Genomic DNA, 25,059 nt, shown 5'->3' on the forward strand with positions numbered 1-25,059 from the left:
CGCGTTTGCGGTTTGCTAAAAAAACCTCAAACCGCCGGTGTGCACCACACATCGAAATACAATAGCCAAGCGTTTTTACTGGCTGATGCGACTGGTGGATCGCATACAAAATCCGCTTGGTGTGCACCCGGCCAAATATCTGCTCTCTGCTCCCAAAACCGCTAGCGTTTTGACGATCTGCTAGCGGTTTTGGTGTGCACTGGGCCTAAGTCAGCATCCCCCCAGCCCCCATCCTTATTTTCTTCCAAAGCTACACACAAAACTAGAAATACAGTCCAAATTTGTATTCAATTTTAATAAGATGGTAAAAATGGTACAGTACACATCAGAATCTACATAACCAGCAGTGCATCCCCAGTTTGCAAAGGACACACTTCTCCACACTGCTATAACCACAATATTTACAATACTAAAACATTTGGAAGGTCATGAATTAAACAATTTTCAGCATTTGCAAGACATACAATACAAAATGTTGGGGCAAAAATACAGTAAGATTCTTAACACCTGTACATTGTAAATTAGTATCAAAATTCTACTCCATTGGCGGGGGGGGGGGGGGGGGGGGGGAAATCTGCAACTTCCCCCATTCACCTTGAGCCCACCGACCCGTCGATGGGATCCTCTGTACAGATTGAAAAAGAGCTTGTCGCAGAAGTTCTTGTGGCCACACTAACACATGCATAAACGCGGCAGGACTGTGCATGCGCAAGTACGGTCTGCATGTGTGCAGCTGCATAAAGCTGATTGTAATGATAAAAATGGTCCTGGCTAGCAGCAGTGGAGTCAGGGAGGACAGAGAAAGCCTCTGGACCATCCAGGGGCTTCCCACTACTGTACTTAGACAAGCATTTAGCTCCTCAACAGGTTTAATCTAAATTTTTGAGATGCATCACCATCCCCCAAAAAAAGGTTCCATTTCAAATAAAATTAAATGAAAAAATTAAGATAACTTGTTGCACATGTACAAGCTGTAATACGTTGCTTGCAGTAAGGCGCTGGACAACATACGGTACTTTTGTACACCAAGAAAAAAAAAAAAAAAAAACTTTTGTAATAAGAACAAGGGGAAAAAATGGTCTTATGTACTTACATGCCAAAGTCACTGTCGTAGTACATGGTAAAAAGTTTCTCTAAATACAGTTTATATCTTCAGTGCTTTTCAGAAATGGTTCTATTGCAGTTTTTACTTCGGACAAACTACAAAGCTAGTCTACTATACTTTGCATACGGATATTGTCCTATGGCCAAGAGCATGAACAAGAAAACACAGATGACTGCGGTGTACATCTGTAATACATGACAAAAGTTAGAAAATATGACAGTGGCATGGAGGATGGGCCTAAATTAACAATTTTAGAGATTGGGTAGGTCAAGGAAATGTTAGCATTTAATTCATGTGGAAATCCTAACCTGAAGCAGACATGACTAACAAAGTATTTGGTTAGGACACAGTCAACAAGATAGATAGGTTAGTGTTAACAATAGCTTAAAACGGTTTAAGTTAAACATGGGGGAAGGATTAACGGAGCTGGCAGAACTTTCAGGATATCAGTATCTTCAATACCCATTTCCTCACCAAGAGTGAGCGTTTCAGAGATTACTGGGGAAAACCGCTGACTGCATGAATCTCACTCATCTAAATCTCCCGTGACCAATAGGTGCAAGCAAGTAAACAACTACCTAGGGGTCATTGTCTGGACTGATTACAGAGATACAAGTATGGATTATGTTCGCTAGGTATAGATTATGCTCCTTTACAAAATTATACTGTAAGCCTAATTTAACATTTGCCCTCAAAACAGTAAAAATACAATTATGGATATTGTAGACCACACATTCACATAATATTGCTTTTGGTAAACTAATATTTTCTATAATTTCTTTAAAAAGATAACATTTCCTTGATTAAGATTAACAGAAGGTCTCTTTATTACAGACACTAGTGTAAACCAATCTCATACATTCAACATGATAAAACAAGCCAATACTATTGCATTATAATTCTTACAAGTATTTGGTGTGGAAAAATATTGCAAGTTCTCCCCCCCCCCCCCCCCCTATTTACTTTCAATAGAACCTAAATGTGTATTACAATCCAGGGAAGCACAAAATAGTCTTTATATGTTTAGGAAAAAAACAAACAAAAAACAAACAGAAGTCCGAGTCTAATTTAGGACGATGTGTAGAAGTATTTGGTCTTGACGTTGCCCAACAGCTCATCCTCAAAGTTTGGAAGGCAACAGAAGAAGACTCCACAGCCAAACATGATGATGGTGCTGCCCCAACCAAAGCCATAGGTCCAGCTGTACAGGTAGCTTTCAAGAGACATGGCGAGGTCTGCTGTGAATTTTACAGGATAAATGACCAGGGCAATGATCTGTAAAATAACTGAGGAGAACAACAATACTTAATTAACAAACACTTATACTTCAGATACAAGCTACCTAACTGAACAGTAAGCTTTACTGCCCAAACTCTGCATGTTCCGGTTAGGATTTTGCAGCCCATAATGCATAAGTTGACTGCATGAAACCGATTTCTCAACAAACAGCTTCCATATAGCCTGCGTGCATCCAAGAGAGACGGATTTACATACGTCTAAATTTTAGGCTCACCCACCTCAAGTTGTCCAATAAATTTGTAGTAAACCTAAAACTGGATGAAGGCCAAAAAATAAAACTGAGCACCACAGGGGTCTATATGCAATTAACTTTCTCCTGAATTATCTCCTAGGAGATTAATTTTCTCTTTAAAAATAAGTTTTAAAGGATACAAGAGCCCAACTACTCTGCTTAAAAAAAAACAAAAAACACACTTGTGCTGGTGAGAGGGAGTCAGTGTTCACTTACTGCTCCTTCCGTTAAGCTTCTATGTGCCTCAGTTCTACCAGTTTCTGCCCCGTTGTGTCTGCTGACCCCACTGTCCAGTATTGAAATTTTCCCCTGTGAACGCGCTCCCAGTCTTCCCCACACGTGCCCTCTGTGGAGACGTGCTGGCTGGAGGATTTTTTTTTATCCACCGCAGAGTCACAGGCACGTAAGCGCTTCTCCATGGCAGAAACTGCTGAGGAGCGCGCACGCCAGGACGCCTTCAAGCCGGGAGCGAGTGGGCAGGTGTGGGGAAGATGAATTTCAATACTGGTGACTGGGGTCAGCAGACACAATGGGGGCAGAAACCGGGAGAACGGAGGCACACAAACTAACAGTAAGTGAACACTGACTCCCTCTCACCAGCACAAGTTTTTTTTAAGCAGAGTAGTTGGGCGCCGGTATCCTTAAAGAATTTTACAACTGAAAATGTATTTAAAACTTGGTGAAAAAGTACTGTCAAAGTTATGTAGAGTATTTTCTTGCTTACTGGTGGTTTAAAATTTTTGGACAAGGTGTAAAAAGATCACCTAGGAGAAAAAGTGAATTAGGTCCACCTTAACCTCCCTAGCGGTAACCCAAAGTCAAGCTCGGGACAGAAATACGCAGCTCAGAGTAGTAATCTCGAGTTGGATCCATCAGAGGTGTACAATGTGCAGGGCAGCCCGCAGAAGCGGTATTATTTTTACTGTCTGAAAGCTTGTGAAAAAATTGCAACGCTTTTGTAACATAAATCTGGAAATAATCATACCGCCAGGAAGGGTCCTTTCACACTGTGGGCCTGATCCAATTATCTTTTTCTCCTAAGTTTTCTCCTAGGTAATACCTCACATCTTATCAAAATGCCTCTAAAGGTACATACACAGGTCTGAATTTTCCAAAGGACTGGTCGTTTGGACGTCAAGTCAGACGTGTGTACAAACGATCATTCAGCTGACGCGATCCGTTACTGTGAACAGGCCCATGTATGGGCAGTAAGTTGACATGCAGAATTTTTCTGCAACGCAACTGAGCACTGTGAACCAGGCCTTAAGCCACCAGCAAGCAAGAAAATACTCTATAATTTAGGGTACTTTATTCACCTACTTTTTGGTGTCATGACAATTACAAAGTACGTAAGTTATGTCTAACAGAAGATGCAAATTATCTCCCAAGAGAAAAAGAGAACTGGATTGGGCCCTTTGTCCGTTGCAACGGACAACATTATTGTTGTGATGCAATGTTATTTCTATGGTGCGGTCACACAGTGCGGCGCAGTATGCTGTGAGTTTAACCATGCGCTCTGTGGAGAGTGCATGGGGTTGAGAACCTGGGGTTGGGTTGAGGGAAGCTCCTACAGAAGAAAACATCATTTGGTCATGATTTTCCAGTGTCCTATTGCTGAGAAGCGGTCAGCGGACAGAGACATGGGCCTGAAACAGTCTGGATGTTGTAAGCGTCTATAGGCCTTTACATGGTTTTCTCATGCATTTCTGGCTTATCTTGTCTGCAATTCTAATACAAGCAGCTTGCCTGGCAAGCCACATTTCTGATCACTGAAAGAGCCAGGCAGGGAGGAGGAGTGTAAAAATGCAAACAAAACGGAACCCTCCATTTATAGGCCAATATCAGGTCTTAAGGCACTCCCTCTGCTGCCTCTAAAATAAGGATGACACAAACAATGAGGTAGAGCTAAAAATCTCCTACAGTAGCACACTGATATGTAAGCATCTGTACTGTATTTGTATGGACTGAAACAGCCTGTAATTTACAAAGAAATCATATAACAAACATTGGACTCTAGTGAAAGCAGGTTGCAGCTGAACATGTGGTTTCAGTGTGTATAGGTGTCAGACAACATAAACCATACATGCAGCTGTGTAGGGTCTCTGCTGTGCTTGTGTGCAGGGCTGTGGAGTCGGTCCAAAAATCCACCGACTCCGACTCCTCAGTTTAGGATTCCACCGACTCCGACTCCATGACTCCGACTCCTCTAATTTGCATATTACAATTTTGTTGATTAAAAGTATGTAACATGAAATTTGTCTCTTAACTGCCAACGCTTAGGAATTTTACAAGACAACTGAAGTGAGAAGGATATGTAGACTACTATATTTATTCCCTTTAGACTAAAACTAGTCCTTGGTAAGAGTACTTGTAAAAAGGTACAAACCGGAACAAAGAACATCTATCAGGCCCTAGGCAATGTAAGTGTGGGTACATGTAAGAATGATGTGCAGGTACTCTGCAGGGAAATGAGGAGATTCTGGGTGACAGACAACACCTCTGTGTTCAATGTGCACAGCATTCTCAGTGGATTCCCTGCAGCTCTGTGGGGAGTGAATATGCAGAGTATAGTACTACTGTGTAACAAAGTAAACCGGAGACAGATGAAATTAAAGTTTTATACATACCTGGGGCTTCCTCCAGCCGCCTTCAGGATAATCAGTCCCTCGTTGTCCTCCTCCACCACCTGGATCTTCTGCTATGAGTCCAGGTACTTGAGCCAGTCGGGCGTAGTGCGCATGCACACACTCCGCCGCCAGGAGCATACTACACCTGTGCAGCACTATTGCGCAGGTACAGAATGTTACTGGCTGTGGGAGCGGCATGCAGCCGGACAGCGTTGACTGGCTGAATTACCAGTACTCATATCAGAAGATCCGGGTGGTGGAGGACAGCGAGGAACTGATTAGCCTGAAGGGGGCTGGAGGAAGCCCCAGGTATTTATAAAACTTTACTTTTCATCCGTCTCAGGTACCCTTTAATTTGTAGTCACCAAACCAAATTTTAACAACATATCAAATTATTTGATTTCATCAGCAAAGGGAGTGCATACATTTGCATAAATCAGCATCAGTGCAGAATTATTTCCATCTCATTGACAATCTGTATTAGTGACACAGCTACACATCAGGCTTTATTCTTACAACATAGATGTTATTTAGTATATATAAGAGATTCCTGTGTACACATCATATATACAGTCACAATCAGATATGTATATCTGACCTTAAAAATACAGGGACTGCTTTATTGAAGCAGCACAAGTAACTAATTTTGATTGGTTTATTTCATTTTTGTGGACTAAGCACAGCTTTTACTGTATATATACATTATTTTTAATGACTATTATCTGAGAAATAGAACATTTTATCATATTTTCTATTTTAATTACAGTTACAAATTAATTAGGAGTCGGAGTCGGTGCATTTTTTCCCGACTCCGACTCCAGGCACCCAAAATTGCCCGACTCCACGACTCCGACTCCACGACTCCGACTCCACAGCCCTGCTTGTGTGTTATCCTTGTTCCAGGGCAGCAAGATCATGCATTAGAGCTGACATTTCTCTACAGGGGGAGATTTAATTCCTGCTTGATTTACAGATTCTTACCACTCCTCGCAGCTCATACACGGACCAGAAATGTGAGCCGAAAGCATGAGCCACTTGAATCTGACTTACAAAGATGATAACACAGGAAACCAGAAAGCCGAGTGCAATTATTTTGCTGCTGACATACAGACTGTAAATATGCATTTATAATCAGCCTCAACAAATGGTACATGTACACCAAAAGGTACTCTGGTCGGTCCTGGGGTACTTGAACTAGCCAATTATAAAAAGTGATGAATCATATTTTAAACCTAACTATAAGTAGGAAGGAAACACATAGGTACATGCCACAATAATGTAGAGAACAGTGATACAGTGTTTCTCAACATTTTTATCCTTCTGAAGGTTTTTAGTTTTTACTCTGAGATTGGTCTTTAACCATTCTTCTGCTGGTTCCTGTAAGTTATACATATAATGCTAGTCCTTACCAGCCACAAAGAGAAGAAATCCAATTATTCTCAGCAGAGGGATGCGTGGTACGCACAGGGCCACAAAGGATAAGAGGAAGCACAGAATGAGAATGATGAAGCCAATAATCAGGAGGGCAGCTGTGGCCTTGCCCCAGGCTAGAAAGAGAAAACATACAAAGGATGAGATTCTGGTGGTCTAATACGTCATCAAAAGAACATGCAAGAATATACAAAGTAAACAATTTACCAGTAGCTTTGCCAAATTTAAGTACAGTATTTTCTGTTATTGCCTATATATACACAAATACATACAGTACATTAGCAGGGACAATAGCTGACCATGTAAGACTATGGACATATTTGTGCCAATCGCTAAAAGGAATAAAGGGATTTATACCACCATCTGCCGTATGGTGCCCATACATGATACATTTTTTTTCCATCCAATCTTATTTCTATGTAGTGTAAGGGTAAATTAAGTGAATATAATCTAAGGATCATTTAGGCAGTTCCTTTATACTACATAGAAATGGTAAGATTGGATGAAAAAAATGGTACCATGTATGGCCACTATAAGAATGCAAATACTTGTAAACATTTTCCCACAGGTATTTTTGTTGGGCATTCCCTTAAGAGCAGGTGAAAAGAAGAATATTCGAATCTCTGACCTCCAGTTGGAGAGATCACATTCTAGCCAAATGAAAGTGCCACCAAGAAAAACGTTATTGAGGCAAATATCTATCCAAGCATGCAATATACATTAAGTTCCATGAAAAACTGGGATCATCTCTGAGGATTTTATTGCTCTTTCCATCAAGAGGATTGTACTGTACTAATTTACGGTGCATACACATATACAATTTTGATTAGTCATTGATTGGTGTGTATAAAATTGGATGTGTGTCTGCACTGCAAGTTAGTACAGTATAATCTTCTTGATAGAAAGAACAGTAAAATCCTCAGAGGATCCCACTTTTACTGTATATTGCAGGCTGCCCTTGGATAGATTCATTCACACAAGCAGATAAGGGATCATTTATCTAGTGAGAATCAATTGTTTTATCACTTGGAAAAATATAGCCATTCCGCTTCCTCAGAGACCTGAGGAAGCGGGCAACTTTTATCCCGCGAAACAGCTGTTAGGCCTTTTGTTACCCCCCTACTTTGCATGTCTGTATGATCCTGGAATAAATTAGCAAGCATTCGTTTTGGTGCCCAGCGCGGTTTTCTTCTTTACCGCATACGAATCACTATAGCTGGGAGCACATTACTGCTGAGCTCCTCCGGATCACCTTGCAGTTAGCCACCATCGAGTGCCAGCTCCTTCTCTCCTTACTTCCCTCTGGTTGATAAAGATGTATACATACTAATGAGAACTACGGTACATTTCTCTTAAGTACCCATACAGACAATGGCCTCAATTCACTAAGCAGTTTAGACTAGTCTACTGATGGTTTTTTAGTCTAATGATGGTTTGGTCAGTTGCATCAAAGGGGAATTCACTATTACCAAATGTTTTATCCCCCTTTTTAGGCCTGGTCTAAAACATATGGTAATTAGGTGGGTAAAGCAGGGGAAATTATCAAAAGATGCAATTCACAAGTAGCTATGACTGACATCCTTCTCCTTTGATGAGCTCTCCTCTGCATACAATTAAACTCCTGCATAATTAATTCAAAAGGTTCCATCCTCACATCTAAAATACCTCACAGAATTGCATTACCGACAAGAAATCAGCTGGTCTAATCTCTGTCAGAAAAAGTGGGCGTGGTTACTCCTTGTTTGACTTTGTGAATTGTCCAATTACTGAATGTTTTAGACCAGGTCTAAAAACAGGTCTAAAGGTGGCCATACACTGGTCGATTTGCCATCAGATTCGACCAACAGATAGATCCCTCTCTGATCGAATCTGATCAGAGAGGGATCGTATGGCCACCTTTACTGCAAACAGATTGTGAACGGTTTCAGGCTGAAATCGGTTCACAATTTGTGGTGGTGGCGCTGCCGCCGTTCCCCGCCCCGCATACATTACCTGCTCTGCCGATGCGAGTCCCCTGGACACCGCTGCTTCGTCTCCCCACTGGTCTGGTCTCAGGCATGTTTCACTTCTTCCTGCCCGGCAAGAAGTAGTGAAGCATGCCGAAGACCAGACCAGCGCGGAGACGGAGCAGCGGTGACAGCGGGACTCGCGCCGGCGGAACAGGTAATGTATTGCGCCGGTCGTCGTGCATTCGAACGCCGCCATCGACGCACTCCTGACCCGCCGGCGCTCGAAAAAAAATCTTCCGCACGGATGGATTGACGGGAGTCGACGGGAACGATTCTGTCAGCGGTGTGCGCGGCGATTTCACAGCCGTTTCGATCACTGATCGAAACTGCTGTATATCGGCGGGAAAATCGTTAGGTGTACGGGCCCCTTAAAACATTACACCAAACCACCAGTAGACTAAAAAACATCGGTAGACTAGTCTAAACTGCTCAGTAAATTGAGGCCAATGTATCTGATCAGAGAGTTGCCTGCCCAAACTTCGCAGGGCGATTTCCGATCATTTTAAGCATGAAATCTCTTGGGAATCAGCCTTGTGACACCACATCCGTCAACCCCCCCCTGCATTGTCTCCCTAATGTAAGATGTACCCTCTGGTGCCCTGTGCAGTATACTTTACCTGTCTGTGCCCGCTGCTGACTCAGTTTCTGGACTCTTCTGCACATACATGTGCTCCACATGGTTGCCGGCGTAACGTGGGTGCGTGTGACATCACACACCCACATATACATCGGCAACCATGTGAGACACATATGTGGGGAAGAGTATGAAGACTTATATTGCTGTCACTTGGCGATACATTTGCGTCAGGGTACACATGCTAGGTTCTTGGCAAAGCTGCGACTAAAAACCATCTAGCATGTGTACAAACATTTTAGAGGTTTAGTCTACACATCGTGGGTTGGTAAGCACCTAAACCTGAAGCAGCCTGACTTTCAATTGCGAATACTTTTCTACAAGCTTGCAGAAAAGCATTTGTCGGCTTTCGCTTCCTTGCGAGCAGCATTTTTCATCCCCGCAGGGAGACATGGAAGCATAGTGGTAAACGATCCTGGAAGCAACTTGTTTCTTCCAGGATTAGCCAAGTGCCAGGCAGCAACAATCAGGATGGAAAAGCGGCATTTGCGCAAAGGAAGTAAACTGCGGTAAGCAATCGTCCTGACAGCGTTTAAACGGCAAGCATCGTAGCCATTCCTGGCGCAGAACCATCTGTGTGAACCAGGCCTAACAATAGGCAGTAAAAGTCAGACATATCCAACAGGTTTTGGAATAGTCATCTCCTCATGGGGGATTCTCAGTATTTCCTTTTCTTTTTACAAGAGCAGTCCCTGGAAAGGATCTGTGCAAGAATGTTGGCTAGCCTGCCTACTCGTTTGCATGCTATTTTGGCACTTTGACTGATCAAATGCCATTCAGTAAGTGCTTTTGAATATAAATAACCCTGAGAATCCCCCTTGAAGAGATGAGGGGCAAATGGCGGAGTGGATTCTAGTGGGAGGGGTATGGAGGTGAGCACAGCACTTGGGTGAGACTAATGGCATTCCGCATCACACATTTGTGGCAATGTACACATGCTAGATTCTTGGCAGAGCTGCAACTGAAAACCTTCTAGCATATGTACGAAGAGCCGGATCATCCACAAGCCAATTCTAAGCAGTTGCCTAGGGCCTGTAGAGAGAGTCTGGGGGCCTGCTGGACGCTAGCCTCCACCAAATCTTACTAAAAAAAAAAAAAAAAAGCCAGGTGATCATCAGCGGTGGGTAAAAATGGCCATCTTCCCCATTTCATCTTCCATTTCTGGTTTTGATACACATTGTGGTATGAAAAGTGGCAACGCCTGACCTATCATGCAGTCCAACCCGCATGTGCTGCAAAGCAAAGCAAAATCTGCAGAAACAGGTTCTACAACTAAGTTCAGCCATCAGAATGGTGAATAAAGTTTCACATTTCATTGTTATGTGGTCTATGATTGCTATATGATGCTTGGCGAAAACAGTCTATCTAGTTCAGAGTCCTCATCTTTTCCTCCCTTCTCTTCACATAGCACACAGTCAGCAGATCGCAGCCTTTTTCCTGAAAGCATCAAGTCTGTAAATGTTTTCTTTACAGTCTTAGTCACAAGGTCACACAGCAACACAAGATGAAGAGAAGATTCACAAGTGGAATGCAGGCAGTGATAATCAAAATGACTGCAAATATTCTACACTATCATATTGTAGGTAAAAGGTGCACAGTGTATGGCATGCAGTGGCGTAGCAATCGGGGCCCTTGGGTCAGAGGAGCCCCCAAGAGGACCCTCTCTCAACCACAGAATTAGCTCTTTATTGGTACTGTGCTGGCAATATTCACTTTTAGGGCTGGTGCACACCGAGCGGCTTTTTCAGCGTTTCTGCAGCCGCTTGCGGCTGCGGATCCGCTTGGTCAATGTATCTCAATGGGGTGGTGCACACCAGAGCGGGAGGCGTTTTGCAGAAACGAAAAATGCCGGGGTGAGGCATTTTTTGGCTTTCGGATGCGTTTCTGCCTCAATGTTAAGTATAGGAAAAACGCAAACCGCTCTGAAAAACGCCTGTTCATAGCGGTTTTGCCGGCGTTTTTGTTACAGAAGCTGTTCAGTAACAGCTTTACTGTAACAATATATGAAATGTACTATACTGAAATCCGCTGCAGCAATCCGCAAAACGCCATAGAAAAATAAGAAAAAAGTGTTTCAAAATCTGCTAGCATTTTGCGGATCTGCTAGCGGGTTTTGGTGTGCACCAGGCCTTATAGATGATTTAAAGGGATACTGTAGGGAGGGGGGGGTGTCGGGGGAAAATGAGTTGAAGTTACCCGGGGCTTCTGATGGTCCCCCACAGACATCCTGTGCCCACGCAGCCACTCCCCAATGCTCCGGCCCCGCCTCTGGTTCACTTCTGGAATTTCAGACTTTAAAGTCTGAAAACCACTGTGCCTGCGCTGCTGTGTCCTCCCTCCTGCTGATGGCACCATGAGCGTACTGCGCAGGCCCAGTATGGTCTGTGCCGTGTGCTCCTGGTGACATCAGGGGAAGCGAGGACACGGCAACGCAGGCGCAGTGGTTTTCAGACTTTAAAGTCTGAAATTGCAGAAGTGATCCGGAGGCGGGGCCGGAGCATCGGTGAGTGGTTGCACGGGCACAGGATGCCTGTGGGGGACCATTAGAAGCCCCGGGTAACTTCAACTCATTTTCCCCGACCCCCCTACAGTGTCCCTTTAAATAGTAGTAATCATTAAACTGTTCCCCATCCCCTTCTTGCACTTCTGACACTTTGGTTGTCCTTGGCAGGTTTTAGTGCGCCGCATGAATGGTTATGTATAGAGTACTTTCGGGGCCCCAATGTAAAACTTGCACCTGGGCCCATAGCTCCTTAGCTACACCACTGATGGCATGGAATATGACCATAAGACAAGAAGGTGCCTATGTATTTTGTTTTACTGTATAGGTTCAAACTGGTTTTCAGCATATATAAGTGTGACATGTACACCACTCCTTGCCCTGCAGCAAAACCTCCTCCACCCAAATGGCTGGGCTGTCTCTGTGTGTAGGTGTATAAACTTAACACTGCGCTTCTCTGTGACTCATCTAAGCTGTGCTGACATAAGCTTTATTTGGCTATAATTTCACACAGACAAAACACCAGAATAAGTGTTCATATAAACTGAAGACACTGCCCTAATTTACATTTTCTCATAAATTTTGCCCTAAGCCACTGCAGAAATTATAGATCTTTAAAACAGAAGTACAGACAACCTAGATTCGAACTGTGACACACACACACTACTCTGGATGTCCCCTTTCTCAGCAGAACTGCAATAATTGAGGGCATGACCGGTGTTCCAACATTTTAGCATACCCATCAAAATAGCATACAAATGCTACTGAGCATGTGTAAAGTCATGCAGGTCATAAATTAACCCCATAATGCCCATCAGCAGTACTAATCTTGCAACCCGAGTTAGCAGCCTGGGTCCTGGTGTGCAATGTCCACTATCCAAGTGGACATAGAGGTAGAATATAAAGTTGTCCGAGCAAAGCGAGCGGGCAAGGGGACACTGTTTCTACAAAAAAAAAAAAAGGAGTGTATCACTTTAAATGTATGCTGGTTTGTTTGGACACCTATTCAAAAGGGCCCACAGAAAAGTGTTTGATTCTGGCAGGGGAATCACAAGACTAAAGGTGGGTACACACATCAGATAAAAAAAGTCTTTGGAAAATGAAAGATCACAGACCAATTTTACCCCCTTCCATGTAGTATGAGAGCCATACTCTACACAGTCTATTCTATGGAGCTGAACTCCCCATCAGACAGAAATCTTTGCAAGATGCTGGACACAAAGATGCTGCACATTCAAAAGATCAGTATCTGCAAAAGATCTGTTCCTGCAAAAGATCCGTCCTACAAAATGCATTTATAGTCTATGACAGTGGTGCCCACACTTTTTCGGCTCGCGAGCTACTTTAAAATTTGCCGAGGCCAGGAGATCTACTAACGTCTAAGCACGCCCCCCCCCGCGTAGGTTAGCCAGGTATATGTGCCTGCAGCATAGGTTACGGGCCCCCAGTGTAGGTTAGCCAGGTATATGGGCCCCCAGTGTAGGTTAGCCAGGTGTATGGGCCCCCAGTGTAGGTTAGCCAGGTATATGGGCCCCCAGTGTAGGTTAGCCAGGTATATGGGCCCCCAGTGTAGGTTAGCCAGGTATATGGGCCCCCAGTGTAGGTTAGCCAGGTGTATGGGCCCTCAGTGTAGTTAGCCGGGTGTATGGGCCCTCAGTGTAGTTAGCCGGGTGTATGGGCCCTCAGTGTAGTTAGCCGGGTGTATGGGTCCTCAGTGTAGTTAGCCAGGTGTATGGGTCCTCAGTGTAGTTACACCCGGCCCATACACCCGGCGTGTATGGGCCCTCAGTGTAGTTAGCCGGGTGTATGGGCCCCCAGTGTAGTTAGCCGGGTGTATAGGCCCCCAGTGTAGGCTAGCCAGGTATATGTACCTGCAGGCAGTCAGAGGAGAAGAGGCGGCGAGGAGAGACTCTGGCAGGCCAATGGGATGCAGGGGAGAAGCGGCGAAGAGAGAGGCGGCGCGGCCGCTACGTCATGGCTGGGGGCGGCGCTGGGTACGTTACAAGCACGCACGTTGCAGGCTGCCTGTCGCCGCCCCCAGCCATGACATAGCGGCCGCGCCGCCTCTCTCCTCCCTCTCTCCTCGCATGCATCCTTATTGACCAGCAGCTGAACACGAGCTGCTGGCCGCAACAAATTTTACGAGACGCGGCCGAGAGGCCGCAATCTACCAAGAAGGCGGTCGCGATCTACCGGTAGATCGCGATCGACCTATTGGGCAGCCCTGGTCTATGACATCTGCAGATCCCATACACACCTTGTTTAATGGACATTCATCTGCAGATCAGACAATTATCGGCCGATCTGAAGATCCAACCTGGTGGATCTGATCTACAGATAATTGTCCGTTAAACAAGGTGTGTATGAGATGTGCAGATATAATAGACTATGAATGCGTTTTGCAGGAATGGATCTTTTGCAGGAACAGATCTTTTGCAGATACTGATCTATTGCATGTGTACAGCATCTGTGTGTGCAGCATCTTGCAAAGATTTCTGTCTGATGGGGAGTTCAGCTCCGTAGAATAGACTGTGTAGGTGTGGCCCTCATACTACATGAAAGGGGGTAAAATTGGTCTGTGATCTTTCATTTTCCAAAGACTTTTATCTGACGTGTGTACCCACCTTAAGGGCTGAGGCCCACTAGTGAATCATCAACAGAAGTCGCTTAAGCCGTATTTGCATCGTTTTTCAGAGAAATTTCTGGCGATTGAGGAGTTTTTTTTTTAATTTAGTGCCAACAATTTGTATAGTGATTGGGATTTCCATTAGCGCAAGGCTTTATGGTATAGCAAGTAGTTTTTAGTAATAGCGCTATTGAAAAAAAAAAAAAGGGGGGGGGGGAGCTTCGTACAGCTACAGCACTTGAAAATAGATTTTGCAGCAATCCTATACTTTGTATTGAAGCACAGACACTCTGCAGGCACCACGATTGTGATCTCGGGAAATCACAAATCACTACTGTGACATCACCTCCATTGACTCGTACTTTTGGGATTGCCGCTGATTCCAAACACTGTTGAAAGCACTCTATTGGTCCCCAGGGCTGATCCCTACCACATATGTAGGAAAAGCTATACAGAGAACTAGCCTGCAACAGCCACGTGTGCCCTATTCACATAAGATTCTTTAGTGGTGCAAGTGACGCCAAAATGAATGGGCTGCTTTTTATAAGTTAATCAAATTGTGTTGCTGGAACCACATGCACCTTTTCACAGATGCACAGCCATGGTATGCAGAAAGATGTGAGCCTACAGGGTTCCCCAAACATTTTGGGTCGAGGGCCGGGACAACATACTTCAGACTGCTGGGGGGCCGGAGTATAGATAAAATAATGTAGAAAAATATAACATTGAACTTAGGTATTGTAGAAAGCACCATCTCTAAGTAATACACTTTATCTGTGTGTGTGTGTGTGTGGGGGGGGGGGGGGGGGTAAAAAAGCCTCAGGGGGCCGCATTCGGCCCGTGGGCCTTAGTTTGAGGACCACTGCTACAAATGGACAACAAATTGTGGACCATTAAATTCCATCTGCAACAGCAGCAATTAAAAGTCTCACACTCACAGGTGACAAATTTTGCCTGGAATAGCACATCCCTTTACTGCTGGGTACACATCAGTCAATTTCGTGTCATATTGACCCGATAATTTCAGACATGTCCAATCTGTTCTCAGTCGATAAAGGGACACATTTTCAGATCACTTCTCCACAAAATTGATCCCGTTATCAACTGGAAACAGCTTGCACATGTCGGAAATTATCGATTTCTCCCACCCTAGCATTTGCAGTGTGAATGGCTCATAAAGTACTGGTAAATATCCTGAGTAGTGGCAAAGAATCACCAGTTCTCTTATAGACCGTAGCAAAAAGCATGCAGGTTTACAGTGCAGGCCTGCAGTTTCCTTGCAATACCAGACTTTACATTACAATCTGCTAGAGAAAAATAAAATGGATTAGGGTAAAGCAGACCTTTGTAGCCAGATCACAACAATGTTGTACCAGAGATCTGTGGCACAAACTATTTCCCCAGTTTCTATAGGAGGTTTGCTGCAGGTAGAAGCTAGCTATGGGAACCAACGCAGCAGCAAGTCACTGATGGGACATCACTACTAGAAGCTATACTGGAAAGTATTAGTAGCTACTGATATTATCCTACCACTGACTGCAAAGAGCTTGACTCAAAAGACAGTACTGCTGCTCTGTGGCAACACAAGCACCAAATCCACAGACCCAAAGCTCTACCACATTAGAAAAAAATTAAGGTGCTGGCTTTGCAGAAAGGCCTCTGAGAAAAATCCAACATATATGCAGGTAGTAAAATTATAAACTGAAATGCTCAACCAAGTAACTGGTGAAGTGCACATAAAATATAAAAATATACACAAAGTATGCGCTAAACCATCGATGGTCTTGGATGATAACAAGGCTAAGATCCCCTGGGACATACAGATACAGGAAGGTACTGGTTGATAACTGGATACTTTGGAAGTAGACAGGGACCGGAAGACCACAATAGTGACAGATGTGGTGGTCCAGCAACAGTACCACAAGGAAGACTTATGAGAAGCTGGAGAAATACCACAGCCTGAAAGGAGAACTGAAAGATTTCTGCCAAAATCTGACTGATAGAGTGGCCTAAGAGGGCTACACTACCGATGTTTTCCATGGTCAGACATGTCAGGGAATAGCAATTTTATTTTTATTTTGTTTACCACTTCACAATGTAAAATACTAGATTTTGTAAATATCTTGCTGACAAACATATGTACTGGAATGTTCAGGTCACAGGGATGTAGCTGGATTAAGGGAGTGTTGCTAAGTAACCATAGGTACACAACAAGCAGTGGCAGGCAAAGCAATGACCTCAGCAGGCGAACAAGTCAGGACAGTAAATCACTGCAGCTCCAAAAGGCATGGTAAAAAACAAAAACAAAATGAAAAATAAAATCACACACACACACACACACACACACACACACAAGGGAAAACTGCCATTTGTAAAACAATGTTACTTGACTAACTTTTCTGGACTATAGCTTGTGTGCGAGTCTGGAAATATACCAGGTGAAGGATATAAAAGCTTCAATTTACTACATGGAAGCAAATAAATATTTCCCATGTGTAAACACGAACATGTGACCGCACAGTATATCAATTTATTGTTGACATAGCAGCACTGCCATTCTCCATGATGACACTCAATGCTCATCAAAACAATGGATGGGACCAGAACACAATTGGCTATTCATCTGCCAGCCCTGTGTAAAGTTTCTAACTGGTATAGTGAAAAGCAGCCTCAATCTTCAGGAATGTAAAAAATGTAACAAGCCTGTGTCCTGGCTGCCCTGAGAGGGAGGAGGCAGGGAATGCACTGCTTTCTGTCCTAAACTCTGCCTCCCACTTATATTAACCCTTGTAAGAAATTCCCACCCGGTACCACCAGGCACTGTACACCCCATTCCAGCCAGTAAAACACTAGATTTTCACTCTGCTAATCTATTCACACAACACTAGTGTAAAGAAGAAGAAGGAAAAAAAAAAACAAGTATTGTTTTAGTCAAACTAAATTTGGGAACTGGATTTTCATTAGACGCCATTTTTTTTGCCCAGAAGGGTCAAGAACTTTAGAGTCAGCACAGGTTTCGCACAATGTAATTTAGCTAGCTGCCACACAGAATCACTAGACATAAGTTGACAAATGTCCACATTCTGCTCTTTTTGCTTGTCCTCACCACCCCTCTCAGCTGTAACAAGCAGCATGTCTGTACAGCTACCATTCCTAAAATTGCCACCAACTATCATACAACAGGAGTCTTCTGTAGGAATCATTTTCAGAGTTTCTTGCTAAAGTTTGAAAGGATTTCACACAAGTTCACAGCATGCAAAAGATGGGAGTATGTGCGGCTCCCACCTCAGAAAATCTCCGACTTCCCCAAGTGGGAGAGAGGAAAAAAAAAGAGATATCTGATGGTTTCATAGAAAACGGCCCATATTGTGCTGGGTATGCTTATAAAACCTTAAAATAAAGGGGGCGTAACAATAGTCATAGCAGCTGCTATGGGCCCTGGAGTAGAGGGGACCCAGGTGGTACTTTATGTATTCACCAACCTTCTTCCTCCACCCTATGATTTTATCTAAGTGCCCATGGACCCTAAGCAGTGTAGATCACATTAGAATCCAAATCTCCCAGTTAACTCATATCATAGGGTAGAGGTAGGTGGCATTTCTCAAGAATGCCTACATTTTATGGCCCCATTAAAAGGTTTTGCTATGGGGCCAAATCTCTAGCTGTGCTACTGCTTCAACTCGTGTTACAAAAGTGTATATACAGTATTTTATATGTAGATATTTTTGGTGCAATGCTTCTACCCCATTCAGCATAACTAGTTGGGTGGGCGTCTGCAAATGTATGTGCAAAGCAACCCATAAACCTAGCGGACAGGGCCCTTATGCTGGGAATACACGGTTCGTTTTTGCCTTCGTTTAAACCTTCGATTCGTTCGGTAAAGGAATCGAGTGTTGAAAACGTATGTGAAAATAGTCATAATCTCATTATAGTTTCGATTAATAGACCCCAAAAACGAACGACTAGTGATCGAACATGTTTGATATTATCTCTCTTTATCCATCTAATCGAGCCATTGGTAGGCTTGATGGCTGTTCAGATCGATTATATATTCGTTTATGCTAGTCCGTCCCTGTAAAAAGGGATTTTCGTTTCGTTTCTTTGCAGCCTTCGATCATTGGAAAAACGAAACCATCAGAATCGAAAAAAAAACGAAACCGTGGGTGGTGATATTAACCGTATGACCGATTATTTCGGGATCGAAAAGGACAAAAGGCACAATCGAAACGAAGGTTTAAACGAAGGCAAAAACGAACCGTGTATTCCCAGCATAAGTGGTGCATAGCTGTCCCAGCAGTTTTCTTAATGAAAGTAAATTTCTTAACAAAAGTAATAGCAGTTAGCATCATTTAAACATTGCAGTAGATCCCCTCATTTAGTCTTGGACGACATGTAGCATCCAGCGACGGCAGAGTTTGTGCTGTTCTGTGTCCCCCTAGGGGCTCAAAATGCAACGCCACACCAGGAACCAATGCCAAATTTATTTATTTTTTTGCTTGGTAGCAGAAAAGCCTTTAGCATCGGTAAACAAGTCGTCCTGCCAGCCGCATGGGTCAACCAGCCCTTAACCTGTAATCAAACAGATTTCAAACTGACATTAAACTAATCCTAAGAGTAAAAGTGCCCATTATCAATTCATTTTCCCGTCCAATCAATCAGATCGGGAAACATTGGTGATACCGATCGACAATGATCAATTTAGCAATCTTTCCATTGATCTGGTTTTTGGACTGATTCCTTTGCTGATCATTTGATCGGTTAACTTTTCCTTGCTGTTTGTGGGTCCAATCGATAGTTTCCAACCAATCACATTTATTGGGTTGGCTGGTCAGTAAATATCCAGGTTTCTTGGCTCACTCATATCCTTCATGTTTAGTAAGACAACTCTTGTATGTCTACATTTTTTTGTAGACAATTTCCTCCCCCTAAGCCTTAGGCCTACGTACAGCCTATGCGTGACAACTCACTCAAGATTTTATAAAGGGAATTATGAAACCAGTCAGCAGTTTTGTATGCAGTATGAGGGATAAACTTGTAAAGGGCGAGTGTCGGGTTTAAGCAATGTTCACCCTTCAGTCACCCTAAATGCACTGTCCAGTGACTACCCTGTATAATTAGCTTCTTTATAGAAATGTCTTGTGAACGTATTCCTTTGAAAGTGATTTGCTGAAATATAGATTTGCTCACTCTTGTAAGGTAAAGCCCATCTACACTCTATACAATTACATCATACTGATGGGATGTAAGCAAGATCCCAGGGGTGGGTCACAACAACAATACACACACCTACCATCTAGCTCATAAAATTGGAAAGGTTCTAAAGCAGCCCATACACTCAGCCAATTTTCTGGCCGACCGATCGATCCCGATCGATCAATCGATTGCAAATCGGTTGGCCAATCGACCGATCGACGGCCGATTTCGATGGATTTCCATCGAACTTGCAGGGTGGAAAATTTAGGTCGATCTGATGAGATTGCTTATCAGTTTGCATTGGCCTTAATGGAAATCTGATGGCAAAAAAATGCCATCAGATCGAATTTCAATAGATTTCAAACTGAAATCTATTGGAATTCTATCCTGGTAAAAAATGTTCTAAAAACGCATCAGATAGATCATCAGATGCATTTCTTATCTATCTGCTGCCAATCTGACGAGTGTATGGGCACCTTAAAGGTGGCCATACACTGGCCCGATTCCCGGCCGTTTCGACAGCAGATTCGATCCTGGGATCGAATCTGCTGCCAATCGTTCGCGGTAAACGCCGCCGACGATCCGATTTCCTCCCGAAATCGGATCGGACCGTCGATCGCGCCGTGCGGGAAATTACCCTCGATCGCCCGCGGGTAAAGTGCGCGTCGCTAGCGGCGGCCGATCCGATAAAAAATACATTACCTGATGCGGGCTCCCGGGCGTCTTCTCCGCATCTCCTCAGCGCTGCACCCGCTCCATCCCGGCACTTCCTGGGTCACTGCAGTGACCCAGGAAGTTCAAATAGAGGGCGCTCTATTTGAACTTCCTGGTCACGGAGTGACACAGGAAGCGCCGAGATGGAGCAAGAACACAGCGGTGCAGCGTGGAGAAGATGCCCGGGAGCCAGCGTCAGGTAATGTATGCGCGGGGGGAGGACAGGCGGCAGGAGCAGCTGAACAGATTGTGATCGGTTTCAGGCTGAAATCGATTCACAATCTGTTTGCAGTAAAGGCAGCCATACGATCCCTCTCTGATCAGATTCGATCAGATAGGGATCTGTCAGCTGGTCGATCTGATGGCACATCGACCAGTGTATGGCTGCCTTAAGTCATGTTTGAAATGATCAATTAGAAGATTGCAATGCATGACACAGGGCAAGGGCAGTTTGCCTTTTAGCTATGGGTCACTCTGCTTATTTGACACCTGTGTGACCCTCAGAGCCAACAACAATTAAAGTAGCCATGCACCCCATTAACAACAACAAAAGTTAGTCAGGTTCCCCCTAGATACAAACATAAGTAACCAGGTGCCCTCAGAAACAATTAAGCTGCCATGTGAGTCAAATATCAGTATTGGGTAGCCATGTGCCCCCCCCATATAGCTGTATTGGGTAGCACTGTGTGTCCCTGCCATATTAGTTTTAAACAGCCATGTGAACCCTCCAGATAGTACTATAAAGTGACCCCCTTCTGTTACCCCCACTAAACAGCCCCCCCCCCCCTTCCCCTACAAGCAGAGTGTGCAGCAGTGGAGACTGGTGAAATTCACTCAACTTGCCTTTCCTGCTGTATTTCTCTTGATGATCAGCATGCCCAAGCTTCCTGTATCTGCCCGCCGAAGCAGTGTTGTTTCCCATAGCCCACCAGCATGTACGCACTGTTTTCACATGCAGACGGGTCAGAGGAGCAGTGCCATGGTTCCTCAGGGAGCCATGCAAATGGAATATGCTCACCAGAGGGAGGAGAACACAGAAGCTGAAAAAGAACTTGCATTCCTTGTACACTTGCCACCTAACACATTTTTGCTGCAGGCTTGACTAAGACCCATGGCAAGCCCCTGAATTAGTAGATGGGCCCATGAGGCCTGAAGAAATTGACACATCTGAATTGTGGGCTACCTGGAAGGGACTGAGGCAATCGAGCACATACTCCCTCCTCCTACTGAAGCTGGAGCAGAGGCATGGCTGGTACAACCACAGAATATAGCTCATAGCTTAGCTTATAGCTCATTTTACTCTGGAAGAAATGTATGTCTTAGTATGTGCTTACATGTTTTTAAAATGTTATAATTATTTCATGATAGTGGTTCTTTAAGGACAATTAAATCAAGGAATCATGTATGCCTGCTGGGAGTGGCAATTAGACTATTGCTAAAACACAAGTGGGAAAGCTCTATCTGGGTGTCTCCCTCATAAGCATGCTCAGGATCGCTGCTTTTGTGTTATGAGTAATAGCAAAAGTTGTTTATTGTCCCAGGAGGAACTCAGAGAAACAATGACCGTTTGTACTACAGTGAGGAAAGGTGGAGGACTCACTAGGACAAAAACAATGCTTAGCTGAGAGCCCAGCTCATCAGTTATAGATTAGTGCGGGGGTATTCAATTTTCAACTTTACCAGGGCTAAAGCCCCTTCTACACAATTCCAGGCGCGATCGATCAAATTAGATTAAATTAGACATGTCCGATCGATCGTGTGATCAATATTGGCTTGTTTTCAATGCAAATCGCTCACACGATCGATCGAATCCCGATCGGACATGTCGGATTTAATCAATCTAATCAAATTCGCTTGATTGCGCCTGGAATTGAATGGTTAGCAGCAACTAATGCTGGGTACACACCATGCAATTTCCTGTCACATAGGCAAGATTAATAGATTACCGACAGGTCCAATCAATTTTGTATAGAAGTGATCTGAAAAAAAAAAAAAAAAAAGATTGGAAATCAGATTGGACCGGTCATAAATTTCACCCATCTGACGAGAAATTGCATAAAAGGTGGTCATACTTCTAGCGACTTGGCGGCCAACCAAGCAACTCAATTATCAAATCTCATGCTGTTATAAGCAGGCTCAATTTACAATTCGACTGAATTCAGGCTAAAATTTGTCAAATGTATTGATTGGACATGCTAGAAAATCTCAGGCTGACGTGGTCAATCGGGTGCGCGGTGGTGACAGCATGTGATAATCACAAACAATGAACGCCACGGAACCGCTGGCCGCTGCCCCTCCCAAATGTTTTATGTGCATCTCTTGTCAAAATATCAGTTGAGAATTTATCAAATAATTCACGAGGCAAACTTTAATGCTAGGAATACACAATGAGTTTTTTCGGCAGATACCGTAGATGGCTCAATAGTTTTTCCATCAGGTCCGATCTTATTGTGATTGTTTTTCTGATCGATTTTGTAATTGAAGTGAATGTAAATCAATCGGAAAATCGATCGTACAGTAAATGCCCCCCCCTCCCCCAAAACAAAAACTCGTGTATTCCCATCATCAGACAGATTTTCATTAGATTCAATATTTTTAATCAAATCTTAAGTCCTAACAGCTTATACCTAGGCGTACACTCTACAATTTTATAAAATGTGTTGCTAGCCTCTAGGCTAGGGAAGCGTCTGTACAAAACAATCCTCCGAATTGGTTGCCTGGAGGGATCCAGTCACAAGTCTTGTGAACTACAGTAATTGGATGGAGTACATATCATTGGGCGCTAGGCAGTTCTGCGCAGGGTGAGCCGAATTACATCGCTCCCTGCTGCACCCGGCAGCGGTAAATACTATTTACCCTCCAAGTTGTATCAACTCGGAAGGAGATGCAATTTGGGGTCTGGCAACCACCGGAGCCCCGAATTACCGATATGCGGGGCACACAGCATTGCTGCTATAAGGGCATCCAGCTTTGATGCTCAGCGCCACGTGACAAAATAACCTGCTTCGCAGTAATCGGTTTTGTGTATGTAACTCTGCACAGTGGACTGTTGGAGAGGATGCTGTTGACATCAGGGGGACACCTGCAATGAAAAGTGTGTGGTGTGTGTGTGGTGTGGTGTGTGTATGCCCAGTACAACCCATAAAATGATCAGTTTATCATGATCACAAATTATGTTTCAGAAAACAAAGAAAGCCGAAGATGGAACTTTTTTTTTTTCTTTCACCACGTAGGGTGGGACCCCACTTAACTTTAGGCCTTGCTTTTTCAGAAACGCCAGCTAGGACACTATGCACAAACATGATAAGACGTTGCAACACAAAACAAGACATGTACAACCAGCATAATTCCGCAGCAGATTTATGTCAGCAAGTTATGAAAATACCAACAGACGCCATATAAAATTGTAGAAAAAAAAAATATACCATTTCAACCCAAAGTGACAATAATCATCAAATAATAATCATGTATGCATTTGCAATCAATTTATCAAGCCCAGACGGAAGAAAACAACCAAACATGCAGAGTTGCCTTTGGCTGTGTTTACACTGAATCACACTTTTAACGAACTGATTTTCATGTGCTTTTGTATGTTTAGTATTGGGTGAACACAAACATTACACACAGCAGTGTGTTGTAAAAAAAGCTTTCAGCAAAAACACATATAAACAGACCACTGAGAAACATGCAGGTTTCCTTCACATCTGTTCCTGAAGTGAGAGAAATATGAAGGTTGCCATCTTCTTTCTTTAAAGGGATAGAAATGAAATCGGTACTTACCTAGGGCTTCCTCCAGCCCACCATAGGCTGCGAGGTCCCCCGGCGTCCGCCTGGCTCCTCTCCCGGTCCCATTACCGGCGACACCAGGTCCGAGTGTCGGACCAACAATTCCTGAATGGTGAAGCTCCGCGTCATCATGGCGGCTGGGCGTGATGACACGGAGCGTCACCATTCAGGAAGTGACCAGAAGGACACCGGGGCCCTCGCGGCCTACGGTGGGCTGGAAGCCCCAGGTAAGTACTGATTTAATTTTCATCTACTGTTCTAGTTCCTTTAACCTCCTTGGCAATATGATTCTTCACAGATTTTAAAGGTCTAAAAGAAGTAATTATTTTTATTAACTTTTAGGCCCTAAAGTTCTGGAAAAAAACACAGCAGTGAGATGTGCAGCAGCCCTGCACATTACTCACCTCTCTGGGATCCAGTGCTGCAATTCTTCCTCCGGTCCTTCAGGTCGCTGTGCTCCCATACCCCCGGTGGCTACCCAGAGCCAGATTTGGGATTACCACTAAGGAGGTTAATAACGCCTATTTCCTGACTTCCATGCTGATGTTCAGCTAAATGTTCATACACACTAGATAAAATTTGGGGCGAGACAGCTACTAAAGAACGCCACTGCCGAGAATCTAGTGTATGGCAGCCCGACCCTCTCCAACGTGCCGGCGAGAGAATGGCCTACTGGATCCTCTTGGCAGAACGCTGCCTGACACACCGATTCTCCCTCCTTACCCCTCCCCTCCATCATTGTCCCTCCTCTTTAGAACCTATAGGCTAGTGATGTGCCTGTACAGCCTTGGACATTAACCGCCACCCAAGCATCCATCTCTGTAGGGCAACAGTAATCTCAAGTGTGTACCCAGTTTTAGGAGCCATTTTCACTGGTGTGCCATGTCCGTTTCCAAATCAGAT

The 25,059-nt window shown here is 44.0% G+C and overlaps 1 protein-coding gene across 1 annotated transcript in view; it reads right to left on the reverse strand.

Annotated features, from left to right (window-relative positions):
- Window positions 1-280: 280 nt before the first annotated feature.
- PERP (p53 apoptosis effector related to PMP22) overlaps window positions 281-25,059 on the reverse strand; it is a 31,248-nt gene continuing 6,469 nt past the window's right edge. Inside the window, exons 2-3 of the mRNA XM_068231664.1 lie at window positions 6,673-6,810; window positions 281-2,391 (exon numbers count right to left, since the gene is read on the reverse strand). Of these exons, the coding sequence (XP_068087765.1) occupies window positions 2,174-2,391; window positions 6,673-6,810 (356 nt within the window). The 3' untranslated portion in view covers window positions 281-2,173. The remainder of the gene's footprint in view (window positions 2,392-6,672; window positions 6,811-25,059) is intronic.

The sequence above is a fragment of the Hyperolius riggenbachi genome, chromosome 4 (assembly GCF_040937935.1).
Source record: "Hyperolius riggenbachi isolate aHypRig1 chromosome 4, aHypRig1.pri, whole genome shotgun sequence".
NCBI classification, from domain to species: Eukaryota; Metazoa; Chordata; class Amphibia; order Anura; family Hyperoliidae; genus Hyperolius; species Hyperolius riggenbachi.